At 24.7% G+C, this 16725-nt stretch overlaps 1 protein-coding gene across 5 annotated transcripts in view; it reads left to right on the top strand.

Annotated features, from left to right (window-relative positions):
- Positions 1-466: 466 nt before the first annotated feature.
- Positions 467-16725, top strand: part of LOC129616170 (GATA zinc finger domain-containing protein 10-like) — a 39455-nt gene continuing 23196 nt past the window's right edge. For 2 of the 5 annotated variants that reach the window (XR_008697520.1, XM_055531656.1), the window contains exons 1-3: positions 467-1780; positions 3449-4041; positions 5180-5385. Coding sequence is in view for 4 of the 5 variants with exons in the window: in XM_055531656.1 (XP_055387631.1) it covers positions 5371-5385 (15 nt within the window). In the remaining variant the exon portion in view is untranslated. Of the gene's footprint in view, positions 1802-3448; positions 4042-5179; positions 5386-16725 lie in introns of all 5 variants that reach the window. The other 3 variants (XM_055531673.1, XM_055531665.1, XM_055531682.1) reach the window with 3 other exon arrangements.

Genomic DNA, 16725 nt, shown 5'->3' with positions numbered 1-16725 from the left:
TTTCTTGATTGTAGGTAAATGGCCACAGACTCATTGCATTAATCCAGCGAATATTAAATATAGTTTTATTAAATTATTATTAAATTATGCTTTTTCCATAATTTTGAAATATCAAATGAATAAAAACCAACACCTTAAAAATTCTCTAACCACTCATCATTAACTGTTCTTCAACAATAATATTTTTTTTTTAAAAATACTTTGTTAAGATGTCGCTTTTTATAATTTCCATATAATTTCCAATTTAAAATGTGTATTGGGCTAAACAAGAAAAAGAAAAACCCAATAGATATTCTAGCATATGGCATCAATTTTCAAGGCGTAGTTGACATTATATGTCAAATATGACAGCGGCTCATATCAAAATGACTGATTAATCAAAAAACAAGAAGATAAAAAAGAAAAAAATAAGAAAAAAAAGGAAAGAATCTTTTTTCAAATGTCAAAAAAAAGAAAAATATTTTTTTTTGTATCGGAAGATTAAAGTTGGTGTGTAACATAAATAATTTTTTAAATTTAAATAAATATTTATTCAAAATAATTGAGAAATAATAATAAAGTTTCTTCAACAAAATCCTAATAAAGTATTTTATAATATTAAATATTGAACGAGTAATGAAATGTAAAGAAATATTGAAATATTTGAAGGAAAAAAAAAGAATTTTTCCTCTTCGCATTTTTTTTTTTGAATAATTACGCGTAACAAAAACACGGGTTACGACGACAACGACAACGACGACGGGGATTAACTTACTGATAAAAAGAAGAATATTATACACATATATATATGGGTAGATATATCTACATAATATTAAGAGTAAAATCAAATCTTTCAATATAAATATAACAAAATTTATCCTCCGAAAAAGATTTTTAAGAAATACAAGGAAATTTTTATCTTAATTGTACATGAACATGAAAATTTTATTAAATTTTGGCTTCAATTTTTAATAGACAAATTTGTGTATACATGGCAGTAAACTATTAAGTATAATTTTAAATAGAATAAAAAATTGAAGGTGAAAAAAGCTGAAAAAGGCTTCAGAGAGTAAATCGATTCAAAAGTGATTTTGATTATTCGTAATAACTAATAAGTATAACAAGTATAACAAAAAAGTATAACAAAAAAAAAAAATCAAGATTTCAGAATTTTGTAAAATTATCTACATAAATACCTACTTAATATTTTGCAATCGATCATATACAAATAATTGAGAAAATATAATTAAATAATAGCAAAATTAAAAAAAATTATTTTTTGGTCTCAATCTCAAGTACCTACTATTTTGATTGTAGTTATGGTTGTTCCCCCCTCTATATGCATAATATGTATGTACGTATACAAACAAGATAAGTGATTTAAAAACATAAAAAAAATATGATAGAAATAAAAAATAAAACAAAAGAAATATTAAAAAAAAATTTCTAATTGAAATATCATTGAAATTTGTTAAATTAAAACAAAAACTTTAGAAGTGATTATTTAACATTTTCTTCCTCATTTTATATCAAAAAACAAAAAAATACATTTGTTTGGTTGGATTTGTGTTGTATTCCAAACACGTATACAAAATAACTAAGAGTGTATAACCTACCTGTGCATGCCTGCCTGATTGCCTATGTAACAAAAACAATAAAAAAAAAACAGAAAAAATATATCAGCGAAATTTAAAAAAAAAGAAGAGAAAGAAAAATTTGAATATTCAAAAAAATACAAAAATAAAAAAAAAATAGAAATTGGGCCACTAATGTCAAGAATTTAATAAAATAAATATTAAAGGTATAGTTTAAAACTTAGTAGGTATTTAATAAATAAACAAATAAAAAAATTACAAATTTGAATTTTAAAATAGATGTTAATTATATATTCTTGTGTGTATTAGAAATCATTAGAAAAATTTACACCTATACTTACCTATAGAAAGACAACAACAAGCATAATATAAATTTTATTATTTAAAATTATTACCTATAAACATTACGTAATTATGAAATTATTATTCCGGTTTCATATACACATACATATATCTTCTTTGCCTTTAACTATAACTAGGTAGATTACCTAATCCTTTAGTTTACTCTCTTAATTTCTATTCTGTAAAAATCATATGTAACAATTAAATTAACCCTTACCTATTTGTATTGTAAAGTAAAACCTGTAAGTAACTAAGAAGTTACCCCCAAAATTTAACTAGAAGTAGTAAAAATTCTTATACTTACCCTTATCATACTTACCTATGTACACCTACATGTTTATACCTACTACTTATATAATTATACATATGTGGATATATTTTTAGAATTTGTTTGTTGTACTTTTAATTTGTTTGTTGTACTTTTTTTATATTAAAATATTTAATTATACCATTATAAATGACTAATTATTATTCCATGTTTTTGTATAAATTAATGACATTCTTCTATTATTTATTATTATTTTATTTCTTTTTTTAGATTATACTGTTGAACATGCTTATTTGTGTACTTATATATAGGTACCTAGATTATACAGTCGAACACGCTTATTTGCAACACGCATACGTATAAAATCAAAAATTTTTCTAATGTATTACATTTTTTGCGCATATATAAGTTTTCTAATCAAATTTGAATAGAAAAAGTGTGCATATATTAAGCCGGTTTGACTGTAATTACTTTTTATAGATATATACCAACATAATTTTATTAAAATTTAATGATTAATCAAATAAATTTTATAATTCAAATATTTATTCTTATCCAAATTTGTACGTATTTCTACATAACTAGTTAATTGAATGTGCAAGGCCATTACATAGGATGGTACTTCTTATATTTTTTCATTGTTTTCGTACTTGTAAGTACCTTTATGTTTACAAGTACCTTTATATCTATACTATTCGCATATACGTACATAACTAGGGACGTGCTTTAAAATTTTTTTCTTAAATATTAAAAATCAACAATTTTCTCATCTCTAACTTTCAAATGTTCTTTAATGATATTTATTACCTAATCTATAACGAAATGTAATCTATACAATAGACATTTACTAGTTACAAGTAGTAATACAATATCATACTCACACTTACTTAAGTACTAGAAGAAACATTTTTTAACTATTTTGTTTAAATTTTTTTTGTTTTAATTTTCAAGCTTTTCGCTCATTCATTTAATATTTAATATTTTGATATATATACATATATATTTGTAGAGGCCATTATTGAATAATGTAAAAATTTAAAAAAAAAATAATAGATGTCTTACTTACATCTGAATATTAGACAGATATGTATACATATGTATACATATATACATACGTATACGTATACGTAAAGTTATAGTTGTTGTTCTCATCTATGAAAATTAATTACTAATTAAGGTATCCGGATAAAAAATACAAGTAAATATAAGTAATTATAGCGATATCTGCCTAACTAAATAAGAATATTATATTTTCTACTTATAGATTTATAGAATTAAATGTATCACTTATTATCAAATAAATAAAAAATATAAATATAGTGTGAAATATAGACAAAAAACAAAACAGAAACTAGTGCTAATTATTTAAAAAAAAGTAGTTAACTTAAAAAATTAGAAATTGTATTTTGATTCCTTTAGAGTATAACAAAAGTTAAACAAAATTTGTGTGAAATTAAACTTGCCAATTTTTCTTTTTTTACAAATTAATTATACATTAAAAAGTAGTTATATTTAAAATAAAAACAATAACAAACAATAATAAGAAACCAAAAAAGTATAAACAAAACTCTTAATATAAGTAAACATAACCTACAATTTACAAACCTACGTCAACCATATTCTTACCATATAAATTTAGAAGAGATCTTTTTGTTTAGATTTTATTATTGTAATTATTATTTGTAATTAAGTACCTATATACATAGTTTTTCTTAAATTAAAAAAAAAATTGAATTTCTTTTCGTATTTAAAAACAATTATTTTAAAATTTATACAAATTGTGCTATTTAATTTGCTGTGTTTGCAACATTTTTATTTGTTTACTTCAACATTTTGTGTTCAACAATCCTCAAACAGGTAAATATTTTCTAATTTTTTTTTGTTTTTTTTTTTTCTCTTCTTTAGTACAATAATTTCTCTTAAATATAACAACTTTAAATTTTATTACTCATTTAAAATGAATATTTATTAATTTATAATATTTTTTTTTCAACAATCATATTCTATTAGTCGACCACTTGACGTGACCGCGTTGTTATTCAAAAAATTTTGAGTTTTCCAGAATAAAATCAATTTCGAAATTTAATTAATATTGAAAACTAAAATATTTTATCAATAATATCAAATTACCTCAAGTGTTACGACTAACAGAATAAGGGTGATCATATGTTGTGAATGATAATATCCAGAAATTAGAATTTTGTATAGATGAAATTCATTTTTATGTTATTTGTGCATTTGTACATGTATTTTTATTAATTTACTCAAAAAATATATTAAGTATAGTATCTAAATTTAATTGATTATATTATTGAAATGCATGCTCTTGTATTTAATTAAATTAATATTATTATTATATATTAATATTGTGAAAATAATTGCAGTAAATAATATTAAATAAATATCATGAATTTCAGAATTGCAGTTATATTGTATTCCTGTACAATATTTAGCAAAATTACAACTGATACACTAAATTTTGTGTTAATGCCATATTATACTGCAATTTTGAGGTAAAGAATACTATTATTATAGTAAGCTTTACCCTATTTACTTTCATTCAAAAACCGGCTTACCGTATAACTCGCTATTATTTACTTACTACGGATAAATTCACTTAAAAAATAATATTTTAAAAAATTAACAACACTTACTAAAAAATTAATTATAATTCATTAATAATTATGTAATTAAAATTTCATTTACTTACTTATACTTATATTTAATTATTGTTATTAAAATGGAATAAAAAATTTAATATTAATAAAATATTAGACGCACCTAGTGTATTAGAAAATAAACAAAAATAAATATGTAAACAATCAATTTAATAAATATTGTATATAAACTTTTTATTTGTATCTCAACAAAATGTTTATAAAAATTGTTTATAAATTATTTTTGCTTATTACGAATTTTTTATTATTATTATAATTTTATTATTATGTTATTATTCAATTTTTTTCTTTATTATTGTTATTATTATTGTGTGTAGAACAACAACGTCAACGTTTGGCAGCATCAAACGAAGAAATACAAAGGTTGCAGCCACAAAATAGTAATAATCAAAATAAAACCGTTGATTATACGGGGCGGCAGCAGCAACAGCAGCAGCAGCGAAAAAGCAGCGAAAATAATATTAAGAGTGGCCGGCAACATAATTCACAACAGAATAATAATACCAATATGGCTTGGACAGAGGTAAGGTTTTCTCAAGTTCAATTTTTGTTATTTTTTTTTTTCTTGTTACTTTTCATGTTATACACTTTATTCTGATAATGTTTCTTTATTTTTTATGATAATACAAAATAGCCTATACGTTCACTTTACCGATTTTTTTTTTTATTTTATAAAGAACGGAAAAGAATGATTCTCTACTAACATCAATGTTAGGAGAAGAAATGAAAATGAAAATATTTTTTTTACTTTGTTACCCAAAATGCTTTTAATACTTTGACTGTAAAGCAGTTAATTGGAAAAAATTTAAACTTTGAATATGTACTTTTGTTTCGGAAAACTTTTTCGAAAATGTTAATGAAAATTTAAAAAAAAAAAAATTTTTTTATGGTATAAAAAAAGCTTCTAGAAATTTTCGAAAATTTTTACCATAAAACATGCGTTGCTAATGTAATTTTTTATTCTCTCCGTAATTGAACGTAATAAGAGAATTAAGAGAAATTTATTTTTCTCTTTAAAAATTTTGCAATATTGAAGAAAAGTACATAAGAAAATTGCATTATTGTTATCTAACACTGAGCCGATCCTATATCAGTTTAACTTCGCGTGCATTTATGGACATATAAATTACGTACATACTAATAATATAATTTTAGAGAATATACAAGTATGCACTTGTACTTATAGTCATATGTATGTGCATACATTATGGTAAGCTTTACATAAGAAAAATCTGTTTATTATGTATTATGAAAATGTTTATTATGTATTTTATCTTGAATTATATTATGTATTACGAGCAAATAAGTTTTGTACCTACATGCACGTATGTATGTATGAGTCTCCTGAAATATGTTTTTAGATGCAGTTAGATTCTTGTATATATTTTCATTAAGATTGTCATTGTGTACATATTATAATTTATGTTCTATAAGTATTTGAAGCCGAAAATTACTTATGTATGTATGTATACAATTCATATGTACATATGTTAAGATGAAGGTACATACACTTAACATGAAATAAGGACATTTTTTTATGACGAGTATTTGATATACAAAAAAAAATCGACATTTTCGAATTAATACTAAATTATTTTAGATATAATTTTTTTAGATATTTTAAATTGTAATTTGAATATTTTATTTCTCTAAGGTTTTGACTTGAATAAAAACAGTTTCCGTATCGTTTTAATTACTAATAACTTTACAAACACTTTTTACGAACTAACTTTGTTTTCAATCCCACGTCTTACACATTCAATACTGTAATACTTATACTTTTTGAGATCCCAATTAAATTACAATTTTTAAAAATTTAATTAAAGTACAATTGATATAATAATTTTTATTGAAAGGGCAATGCCGTCCTAAGTTTCTTGATTATATTATTTTGTGAACTATCAATAATTCGGGATGTAAATTAAACGATTAAATACGAAACCTTCAAAATAAACAAAAACCTTAATAATTAGTACTCATAAGTATATAGAAGAATATATAACAAGAGAGATAATACGATCATTATACTAATTAAAAAAAATCAATCACTTGTATTAAAAAATATTATAAATTATTTTATTAAGTGGATTATTTATTTAAACATCTAACTGTATTAATTATTCTTCACTCGTATAATCATCTTATATATTAATATTTAAATTACAACAACTAAATAACTAATTTCAACAACTAAATTATTAAAAAAAATTTGAGGTAGCTCTTATTTTTGACCTTGACCAATCAATCCAAACTAAAGATTATTGAATTTTTCCTTTTATTTTTATTAATTTCTTTAATGGAAAACTTTTATGGCCAAAACATCATCATCATCAGCATTATCATATAATATATTACAATCTATTAAAAAATAAAATAAAAACAAAAAAAAAATTAATATTAAAACAAACCTAAACAAATTTTTCAAAACAAAAACTTTGAAGAAACGCAAAGCTCATATTAAAGTGAATTGATAACAGTAAACACGAACAACAACGAAAATATCCTTTGGGTAGGTCAGGTTAGTTATGCTTTTCTTTTTTCTTTCTTATAGTTTAATATGCTAACTAAACTAATATTCCTTTATGTTATGTTATTTGCATATCTTTGATATTTACAATATTTAAGAAAAAATAAATGAAAAGTATGGAACAAAATAGCATTTCCAGTTTGCAATGGGGTACTTTACGGCCCAGAAGGAGTTTAATGGCGCAATAGTGTCACCATGTAAATGGTATATAATGCAATGGGATATATAATTCTGAAACATCTCTTAATGAAGAATTGTAACCTGAGGCCGAAAAGCTTTTGATGTTAGCCAGGTCTCGCTACCATATGTCACAAGTGTAAAAACATATATCGGTCACAAAGTGACACATGTGTTAAAATTGGCAATATGAGAGGTTCTGTACCTTATGCGAAAACAAAAGAAAATTTGCTTTAATAAACACTCTTAGTTATTAGTTACACATTTCTATTTGGCCTCCAAATCTTATATTCAAATAAAATTGTCAAATGTATCAAAATCAACGAGTAATATTTGAAAAACAACAGCAACGTGCTTGTCTGCAACAATTTATTAACACATCTGCAGAAATTCTAATCAATGACAAAACGCTTTGTCAATCATAACATTTACATGGGACAGCTGGCAATAAGATGCTAAATAGTTATAATTATATAATGACATTATGAACCGATGTAGAAATTTAAAATAAATTTTAAGAAATGTGCTCGATGCATGGAATTATAAAAAGAAATGATGTAATTTTTTCAACCTTAACTACATAAAATAAATATTTTGAAAGGGAAAAAAAATTTTTTAGGGTGAGAAAAAACGACTTGACTATATTTTGAAAACGTTGTTTTTATTTAAATGTCATAATATTTGGGTGTCATTTAGTGATTAATCTATTTTTAATGCCCTTTATTAAAAGGTGAGCTCATACTTATTAAATTTTTATTTTTTGATCAACAACAAAAATTTTATGTTTTTATTAATTTTTTATAAAAACGCAAAACTACCAAAATTACTATTTTTTTTTTTGTTCTTATTATTGCTCTTGTTATCTTTTGTTTTTTATTAACTAATCCTATTTGTTTATAATATGCTAACATTAATTTGGTTGACTATAATTGACTATTATTGATTGTTATTTACTGTTATATTCGTAATTAATCTGTAAATTGGAATTGAAAAATATTATCATTTAAACACATTTTCGAGTAGTTATACAAGTACAGAGTTATGTGTCATTAATTGTCAAGCCGTTTCCAAACAGCTTCGAAGCTACAATGAATATTCGTCTGACAAAATTTTTTCACTTCAATTTTTTTTCAAAACCCTCCAAAACTACCACTAGACGTCCGAGTTTCCTTCTATTCATACGATTTTTTTCGCAAAAAACTCCAGTGAATCACATCCCAAAAGATTTAGCACTTGGACCGCAACACTCTTACTTATTCTAATGCTATATATATAATCTGTCATCACAAAGCTGAAATTAATTTCCGAAGTGTTCCGAAGTAAAAAATTCACGAAATTTTTAATATTTAATGTTTTATATTCCGAAGTATTCCGATTGAAATATTTTTGTTCAATTTTTGAGAATTATATTATATACGCACGTATGCTTATGGCATTACTTATCCCATTGTCAACCTTCTTTCAACATTTTAACTGTTAAAACCAATGTCTCAACTGATTATTTATTAAAATTTCTTTCTCTATTTCTTATTTTATTTCATGTTTGTTCGTTTTTTTTTATGATTTACTCTCAATAAATTAAATTGCATTCGATTCGGTTCATTCACTTTATTCTGTGCTTATTTTTCTTTTGCATTTGATATATTATAAGAATGTTGATATATACACTTAGGTAGTGATAATTTAGTTTCTAACATGTCAAACGACTTTTAATATAATATGAATTCAATTTGTTGCAATGAGATTTTCCATATAAAAACTTACGCATCTGTTACAATGGCTAGTGTCGCGTAATCATATTACTTTATAAGCCTATAATATTATGTACATATGTAATATTTAATATCTGCACATACATAAGTTGTCCCAAAATGATCTAAAAGTAAATTGTAGCTTTGTAGATTTTTACAGCCGGGATAACAGTGCACCGCGACTGTGTATGAGAATCGATTGTCCTTTCCCTGAGTGTGGAGTATGCCCCTATAACACCCGCTTGAGATCCATCCCCCTAATGAACTCGAATACCTTATAAAGCCCGGTAGACCTAAACTCCGCCGTCGTAAAGGCTAAGTCCTCCAGTCTCTTTTCTTACTTCCCTAGAGCCATTGAGCTTACCTAGACGACTGCAAATGCCGGAACTAAATTTAGTGCTCTAACGGCAGCCCGGCATGATTTATATGTTAGTATATCTGTAAACAGTTTTTTTTTTTTGGAAGGCATACTTTGAATGTCTTGAATATCTTGTTCCTGTATTTCGATATACAGCACATTTTATATTACTATATACTCAATAATAATGCAATATTTATGTACAATAGCACAACCAGTTGTTAAAATTTTTAACTTTCTTTAGTATTTTAATATTAAATTTTTTTTTTCTTTCAAATTTTCAAAAGTGATGACAACCTGTCGAGTAGAAGGAGTATTTTGTTAATCGATTTTTTTTTTGCAATGAGCAATGAAACATTTGCTTATTAAATCACGTTAGATAAACGGGTAATAGCTACTTTTTTTCAATATTATAAAAATAATAGCTTTCTATCATCTTAAACTTATATGTTTGTGGCTGTGTACATAAACACATAGTAAACTTTGTATAATTAACCACATTGTATATAAACATTTATTTCCATGTACATACACTTTAACATATTTGAGTGAGTGAATAAACTAAGAAGTATGATGACACAAAATTCAACAAAAAAAAAATGGAAATCAATACAGTTGACCACGTTAATTGTGTAATTCTCTTATATTTAAAAGAAATCTAACCATTTATTTTTCAAAAATAATGGCTCTGTCATTAATATAGTTTGTACTTAACATTGTAACTTTAACATTTCTTGAGATATAATGAAGATGCTTTAAAAATATACCTTTTACGAATATCATGATACTGTTATATTGTGTTGGTTTGAAGGAAATTTTGACCTTTATAAGTGAAAGGGTATTGTCTAGCTCTTCCCTACGATACCAAGGGCTAGGCCTAAAAGAAGGCTATAGACAACCCTTTCCCTAACAAAAAATTGTCGAAAAACCCCAGCCAAACCCCAAAAGAAGCTTCCAGATCTCTGAAGCATTTAACGGTAAATATTGTAGAAATTGTCTGGCAGCTGGACTGAATTTCTGATCTCGATACATCGCTAAATTTAAATGTATAATTGTGGTATATATACAGTTATAAATCATTTGTCACAATTTCTTAAACTGTGAATTCATAGTACACTACGAACTTGGTTCGTATGGGTTTAAAGACCAGGTATAATAAACCAGTTTGCAGATTTTATATATTTTATAATATTTAATTATGGATGTTTTCTATAAAAGTATTCTTACTTATAGTTAATTAATTAGTTTTCTTTAACTAATAAATAATATTAATAACATTTTTTAACATGTTTATACACATATATACTAAGTAAGGTTAAATTTAATTGTTATAATACCTGTACTTATACGTTATTTAACTTATACTTCACATTTGAAATTATTAAGCGAATAATTTGCATGAATTTTCGGTTATAATGTAGGTACACTTGTAATTTATTATTGAAAATTTTGTAAAAATTTGTTTTTGGGGAATATAGCAAATAGAATAAGGTAAATGGGAAACAAGTTACTGTCAACCTATATTAAACTAATAACGTATAAGATCCTGCATTCTACAAAATTTTGTATAACGTTCGTTAAATCTACCGGCCCCACATTGAAGTCACAAGTTTCGTGCAAAGTCAATACACAAAAATTGGAGAACTCGTGCCGATTTATGCTAGGAATGCAAAGATATTTTCCAATTACAGTCAAATGAATCTCATTTGCAGACAATCTCTCACACAGTTTAATTCTCTTTTGAATAGAAGAAATATATTCCTTAATAGATTTATGCCTCATAATTGCTACAACTGTTATGTTACTCTAATATTGTAAATTATTTTTTTTTTATCTATTTTTTAAATTTTTGTAAAGTTATGCCTTATAATAATAATGGCACAAAGATATAGTAATTGACAGATTGTAATTATGATTTTTTATTTTTCACTTATTATTTCACTTTATTCTACTGTCAATAACCTGTTCGCTATTTGCGCTTGTCCACTTTACACTGTATTTCTTTTCTTTTTTATCATTAAATGACCGTTAGTGTCTACGTAATTTGATAACGATGATCGTATGGTCCTCTTATTTTATTATCTATTTTTGTTGTTCAGCTTAGTTATAGTTAAATCACTGCGGAAGTAAGATTATTTGCTTAACTAATGTGCTTGTATAGGAAACTTAAAGGGATTAATTTTATTATTGTGGAATATAAGCAAGATAGTTATTTTCCCAAAAATAAAAAAATATTTAATTTGTAATGTGTAATTAGTATGGAGAATTTGTACAGGGAGAGGGGCTCACACAATTATTGCTTAAGTTTAAATATTGAAATATGTCCGTGCTGTGAATGTTTCGCACTCACAATTCTCTCTACAAAATTATCTTCATCTCTTGACTCAGTGTAAAATTATCTTCATCATCAGTGTGCGTTCAATGTTAAAGGCATAACGTATCTTAATTGCCAAGAAGTTTTAAACTATTACTATAAAGTTTAACTACTTATAAAAATTTTACTTAATTAAACATGAAACAAGTATAGAGATTTGCAATTACGATGTTCTATATTTTATAGATTAGAAACTTTGATAGAATTGATTTCTACTTTTTAATGAGTTAACGTACACACATACATATACGTATACACCTATGCAATTTAATATATGAAGGAAAATAGAAAAGAAATTTTTTCTATTAAATTTTGCCCCTATGGACAATGCAATATAATGATCAGCATACATAAAAGTATTCATAATATAAAATTTATTATAATATATATATTATGTATACTTGTATATGCATCATAGTTAACTATATATACGTATCAATTATAAGCATTTAAAGCTGTAATTCCGGTTATACTTACATACCATTGGTACAAATTAAATAGTTTTTAAAACATGGTGCAACGACAGTGCAAAAAAAATTTTTAAAAAATTTTTTTGTTTTTTGTTGGAATTTTTATTTTATATGTTTACATTGTATATTTACCGACTTTAAATCTCGGAGAGTGAAATTTAAATGAGTTGAACTCTACTCATACCATGAATCTAATATTCTGACTCTAGCTCTAACTTTAAATCTGACTAAGATTGCGACTCAGACACTGACTTTAACTCTAATATTGTACATCTGATTCTGACTCTAACTCTAACTCTAACTAACTCTGGCTCTGATTCCGACTCTATTCTCTCCTGAATCTACCACTCACTGTGATTCTTACTCTGACTTGCATTTCCACTCTGATTCTGACTCTGGCTGTGACACTGACACCGACACTAACTATGACTTTCAATCTGACTCTAATTCTAACTTTGTCTAGGATTCTCAATCTCTCTGGATTCTAGCTCTGATTCTAACTTGCAACTTAGAATCGAATTTGATCCCGAATTTAATTGTAACTCAACGTAGAACAAATGAGAAATTTTGAAACCCCACCACTCGTTTAATGAGATAAATCTTTTGTGTGTGTGTTTGTGAGCCAGCAGTAAACGTTAAAATACATCAAAGTTAATTCGATTTGAATTCTAAGATAATTAACAATTTTAAATAAATGCTGTTCTATCAATACAACTTTCTATGAACCTGCCATATCACCACATGAGTTTAACCTTTGTTCCTATATACATATACAACCTTATATTTACGTGCAATTAATTATTTAACTACAATATTAATTACTATTGTATAACCTAACATTCAATAATTAAATTCAACTATACAAACAATTTATATGACACGTAAAGTAAAAATATTCTTAAAATTTACTATACGTGTATTTAATTACTATATGATACCAGTTTTGATTTATTAATCACTCTGTATTTGGATACATACATATACACATGCTTTTAACACCTCTATTTGTACGTTTACATTCAATTCCTATACAAAATCATATTATGCGTTCTTGTAAGCCGTTAGTTGGACAAGAGAAAAAAATTAAAAAACAAAAAAAATGTAAAAATTAAAAAAAAAAAAGAAATTTTTGTTTTTGTATTGAAAATGTGAAGGTAGAATCATTTTGAAAAGTTTGTGCAAAATGAACCGTTAACTATGAATAGGTTCACATTATATCATGTCGCTAGTTGCTTATTTTATGTCATTTAACCAGTGGTGGTACATCTTCAAATGGTAAATTGGACAAAGGATCAATTGTGCTCCTGACTGTTATGTGGAACAAGCTCCTACAACGCTCCCTCGACACCCACCCCTCAGAAAAATTCGAGTAACTTAAAAGGTTCAAAAGACCACATCTCCGCCAGTATTTCCCTTCTCTTGCGGGTGAGAACCATAACAATCTCCACAAGGTTCACTGTGGTCCCCTAAGTTCCTCCATTGCAGTAATGCAGGAAACCAGTTGATTAAAATGTCATAACATTAATTGTTGTAATTATCACTTGATATTCTGCCCAAAATTATTTAGACGTTAACTGGATATAATTCCTACGTTATACTCTATTTTACTGGCAACTTGAAATATTTTGGTGTTTCAAATGATTTTGTGTTTTCGATTGTGTTTTCGATTGTGCTTTCGATTCTCTTAAATCATAAACTTATATTAGTTGTAGTCTTGAGTTTTTGATAAATAATTTGAAGTTTATTGCCTAAACAATTCAAGAGATACGGCTATGAAATTGATGGCGCTTACACAGTAGAACCATTTCGTATAACACCACGTCAGGTCACTGTCAATTTGCATCGTTTGAATTAACATGCATTTTATATGATCTTAAAAAGAGTAAATAAAATAATTTTTTTTTTCAACATTTTTCAATAAAAAAAAAAAACAAAAAATTAAAAAAAAGCAAAAGAAGCTTTACCGGTATTAGAGTGTTTATATAGCTAAAATCATACAATATTAAATTATACCAACTATTTATATATATGCCTACTTCTATATAGAGAAGAGATTGTGAACAAAAAAGAGCAAAAAAGTATTAAAATAAAAATGGAAAAAAACCGAGTAAACAGGTAAAAGGTAACTTTACAACCGCAATGGTGGCTGCGTTCTGCTTCATCTAATCTGCAAAAAAAAAACAGAGGAAAAAAAATATTGTAAAAATAGTTTTTATTTTTTCCATTTTTACTATTATTATCATTACTGGTTACAAAAATATAACTACTTACTATACTTACCACTTTTTTCCTCAATTTTCTATATTGAATTTTTCTCTTTTAAACAATTTTCATAAAGAAATTTTTTTTTTAATCACAAGACAGTATCTTTGGCATTACTGAAACGGATCGATCAATTTTTGCGTTTTGGTCTCAGTCTTTTCTCTTTTTTTTTTTTTGTTGGTTTTATTGTGATCATTGCTACTTGTAAATCGTTGTCATTTTGTGTTTTTTGTAATTTGAAAAAATATTTTTAAATATAAGAAATAATTTCTAAAAATCTAAATTTCAAATTTTTAATGAAATTTATTTTAAATAATTTAAAAATTTGTTATTAATTCAATAAAATATTTAAGTTAATTAAAAATTATTTTATGTAATGAACTTTAAAGACGCGTGTGCGACAATTTAATCCGTCGAGCTTCTTATGGGTCTAATATTTTTGTGAAAAAATTGAAAATTAAATTGAGAATAATTAGAAAATTTGTTCAATTTTCAAAAAATTGTATGAAATTTTATTAAAATTTAATTGATTTTAATCTGTGATTAATTAATATTGATTGTGTTTTAACTATTTAATTAAAATTATTAATTTGTGGGTACCCCCCTATAAAATATAATATGAAATTTATACATGTAAAAAATTTCAAATGAAAAATTTTAAAAATTTTTAAATCAAATATTTTAAAAGAATAATTAAATATATTATGTATGAAAATTTGTAATTAAATTTTGTAATACATACAAAAAATGTGACATTATTGTGTAATGTGTATGTAGCTCGTTCTATTTTTTATCTGTCAAGTATTTTAAATAAAAACAAGTAGAATAATTTTAATTTGATCGAAAAATCGAGTTTTGAATTGTGTTTTTGCTCCTCTTCTGTAATAAATAAAATAATTATAAACTAATAAATATTCTTATTAGAATAATTTTTTTTATATAATTACTGTTTAATTCACTTACACATACATATATTTCAATAGGAAATATTTTACATTTATATAAATTGCAACTTTCTATCGCAAATACCAATTTTTTAGGTTAGAGTAAAATTTTAAAAGAATTTTTAATAATTTGTGCTAAAATTGAAATTTAATAAAAATATAAAGAAATTTTTTAATATAGTGGAGTGAGTTTATTTGGAATAAATAATTGAATTGAGAGTGTTTTTAATTTACCTAAATAATTTTTTTTTTAATGTAAAATGAAAGGCAATAAACTTTTAAGCAAAATCTAACTTTAACAAATTATTGAATTTTTATACCAAATTTCTGAAAGATTCAAAATCCAATAGCATTTATCTTAAATTTAAAATTTTTAATTTAAAAATTTAAAATTCTTGTCCATTGAAAATTCTTCTTTTTGAACATTATTGGTCAAATATTGACAAATTTTGAAAACTACACATTTGGAAATATCGCAGTCTTGTGACTTAAAACCCAAATTTAGTAAGTAAATAATTTCGATAAAAATCTGACTCAATTTATTCCCAATTATTCTCAAAAACTATTTCGTATAATATAATGTAATATTCTCCAAAATATATGGGATAATCCTACAATATTATCGAAGATATTCCTATAACAAAAAAATATAGGACTAAGTTTATTCCCTTCATCTCTTATGCAATTTTTCAATTTTTTATCAGCAAAAAACGAGTATAAATAATTATTTTCAAAAGAGAATTTCCAGTTGCTTTAAATTTTTATAAAATCCAATGCCAATACACTTAATGAACCCTACCATATGTACTGTATATAATTTTCATCATAATTTCCGAAAAAAACAACAAAAAAAAAGCAGCAAATAAACTATAAATATAATAAACAAAGTCATCATATATTTTGCACCACATTAACACAATACAGAACAGAAAAAAAAATCAATTTTCCTCAATATAGAAAATATAAAACGAAAATTGAGGAAAAGAAATTTCTACATAAA

The sequence above is a fragment of the Condylostylus longicornis genome, unplaced genomic scaffold (genome assembly GCF_029603195.1).
Source record: "Condylostylus longicornis isolate FDR11 unplaced genomic scaffold, ASM2960319v2 ptg000005l, whole genome shotgun sequence".
Classification (NCBI taxonomy): domain Eukaryota; kingdom Metazoa; phylum Arthropoda; class Insecta; order Diptera; family Dolichopodidae; genus Condylostylus; species Condylostylus longicornis.
This window is presented reverse-complemented; position numbering and strand designations above follow the sequence as displayed.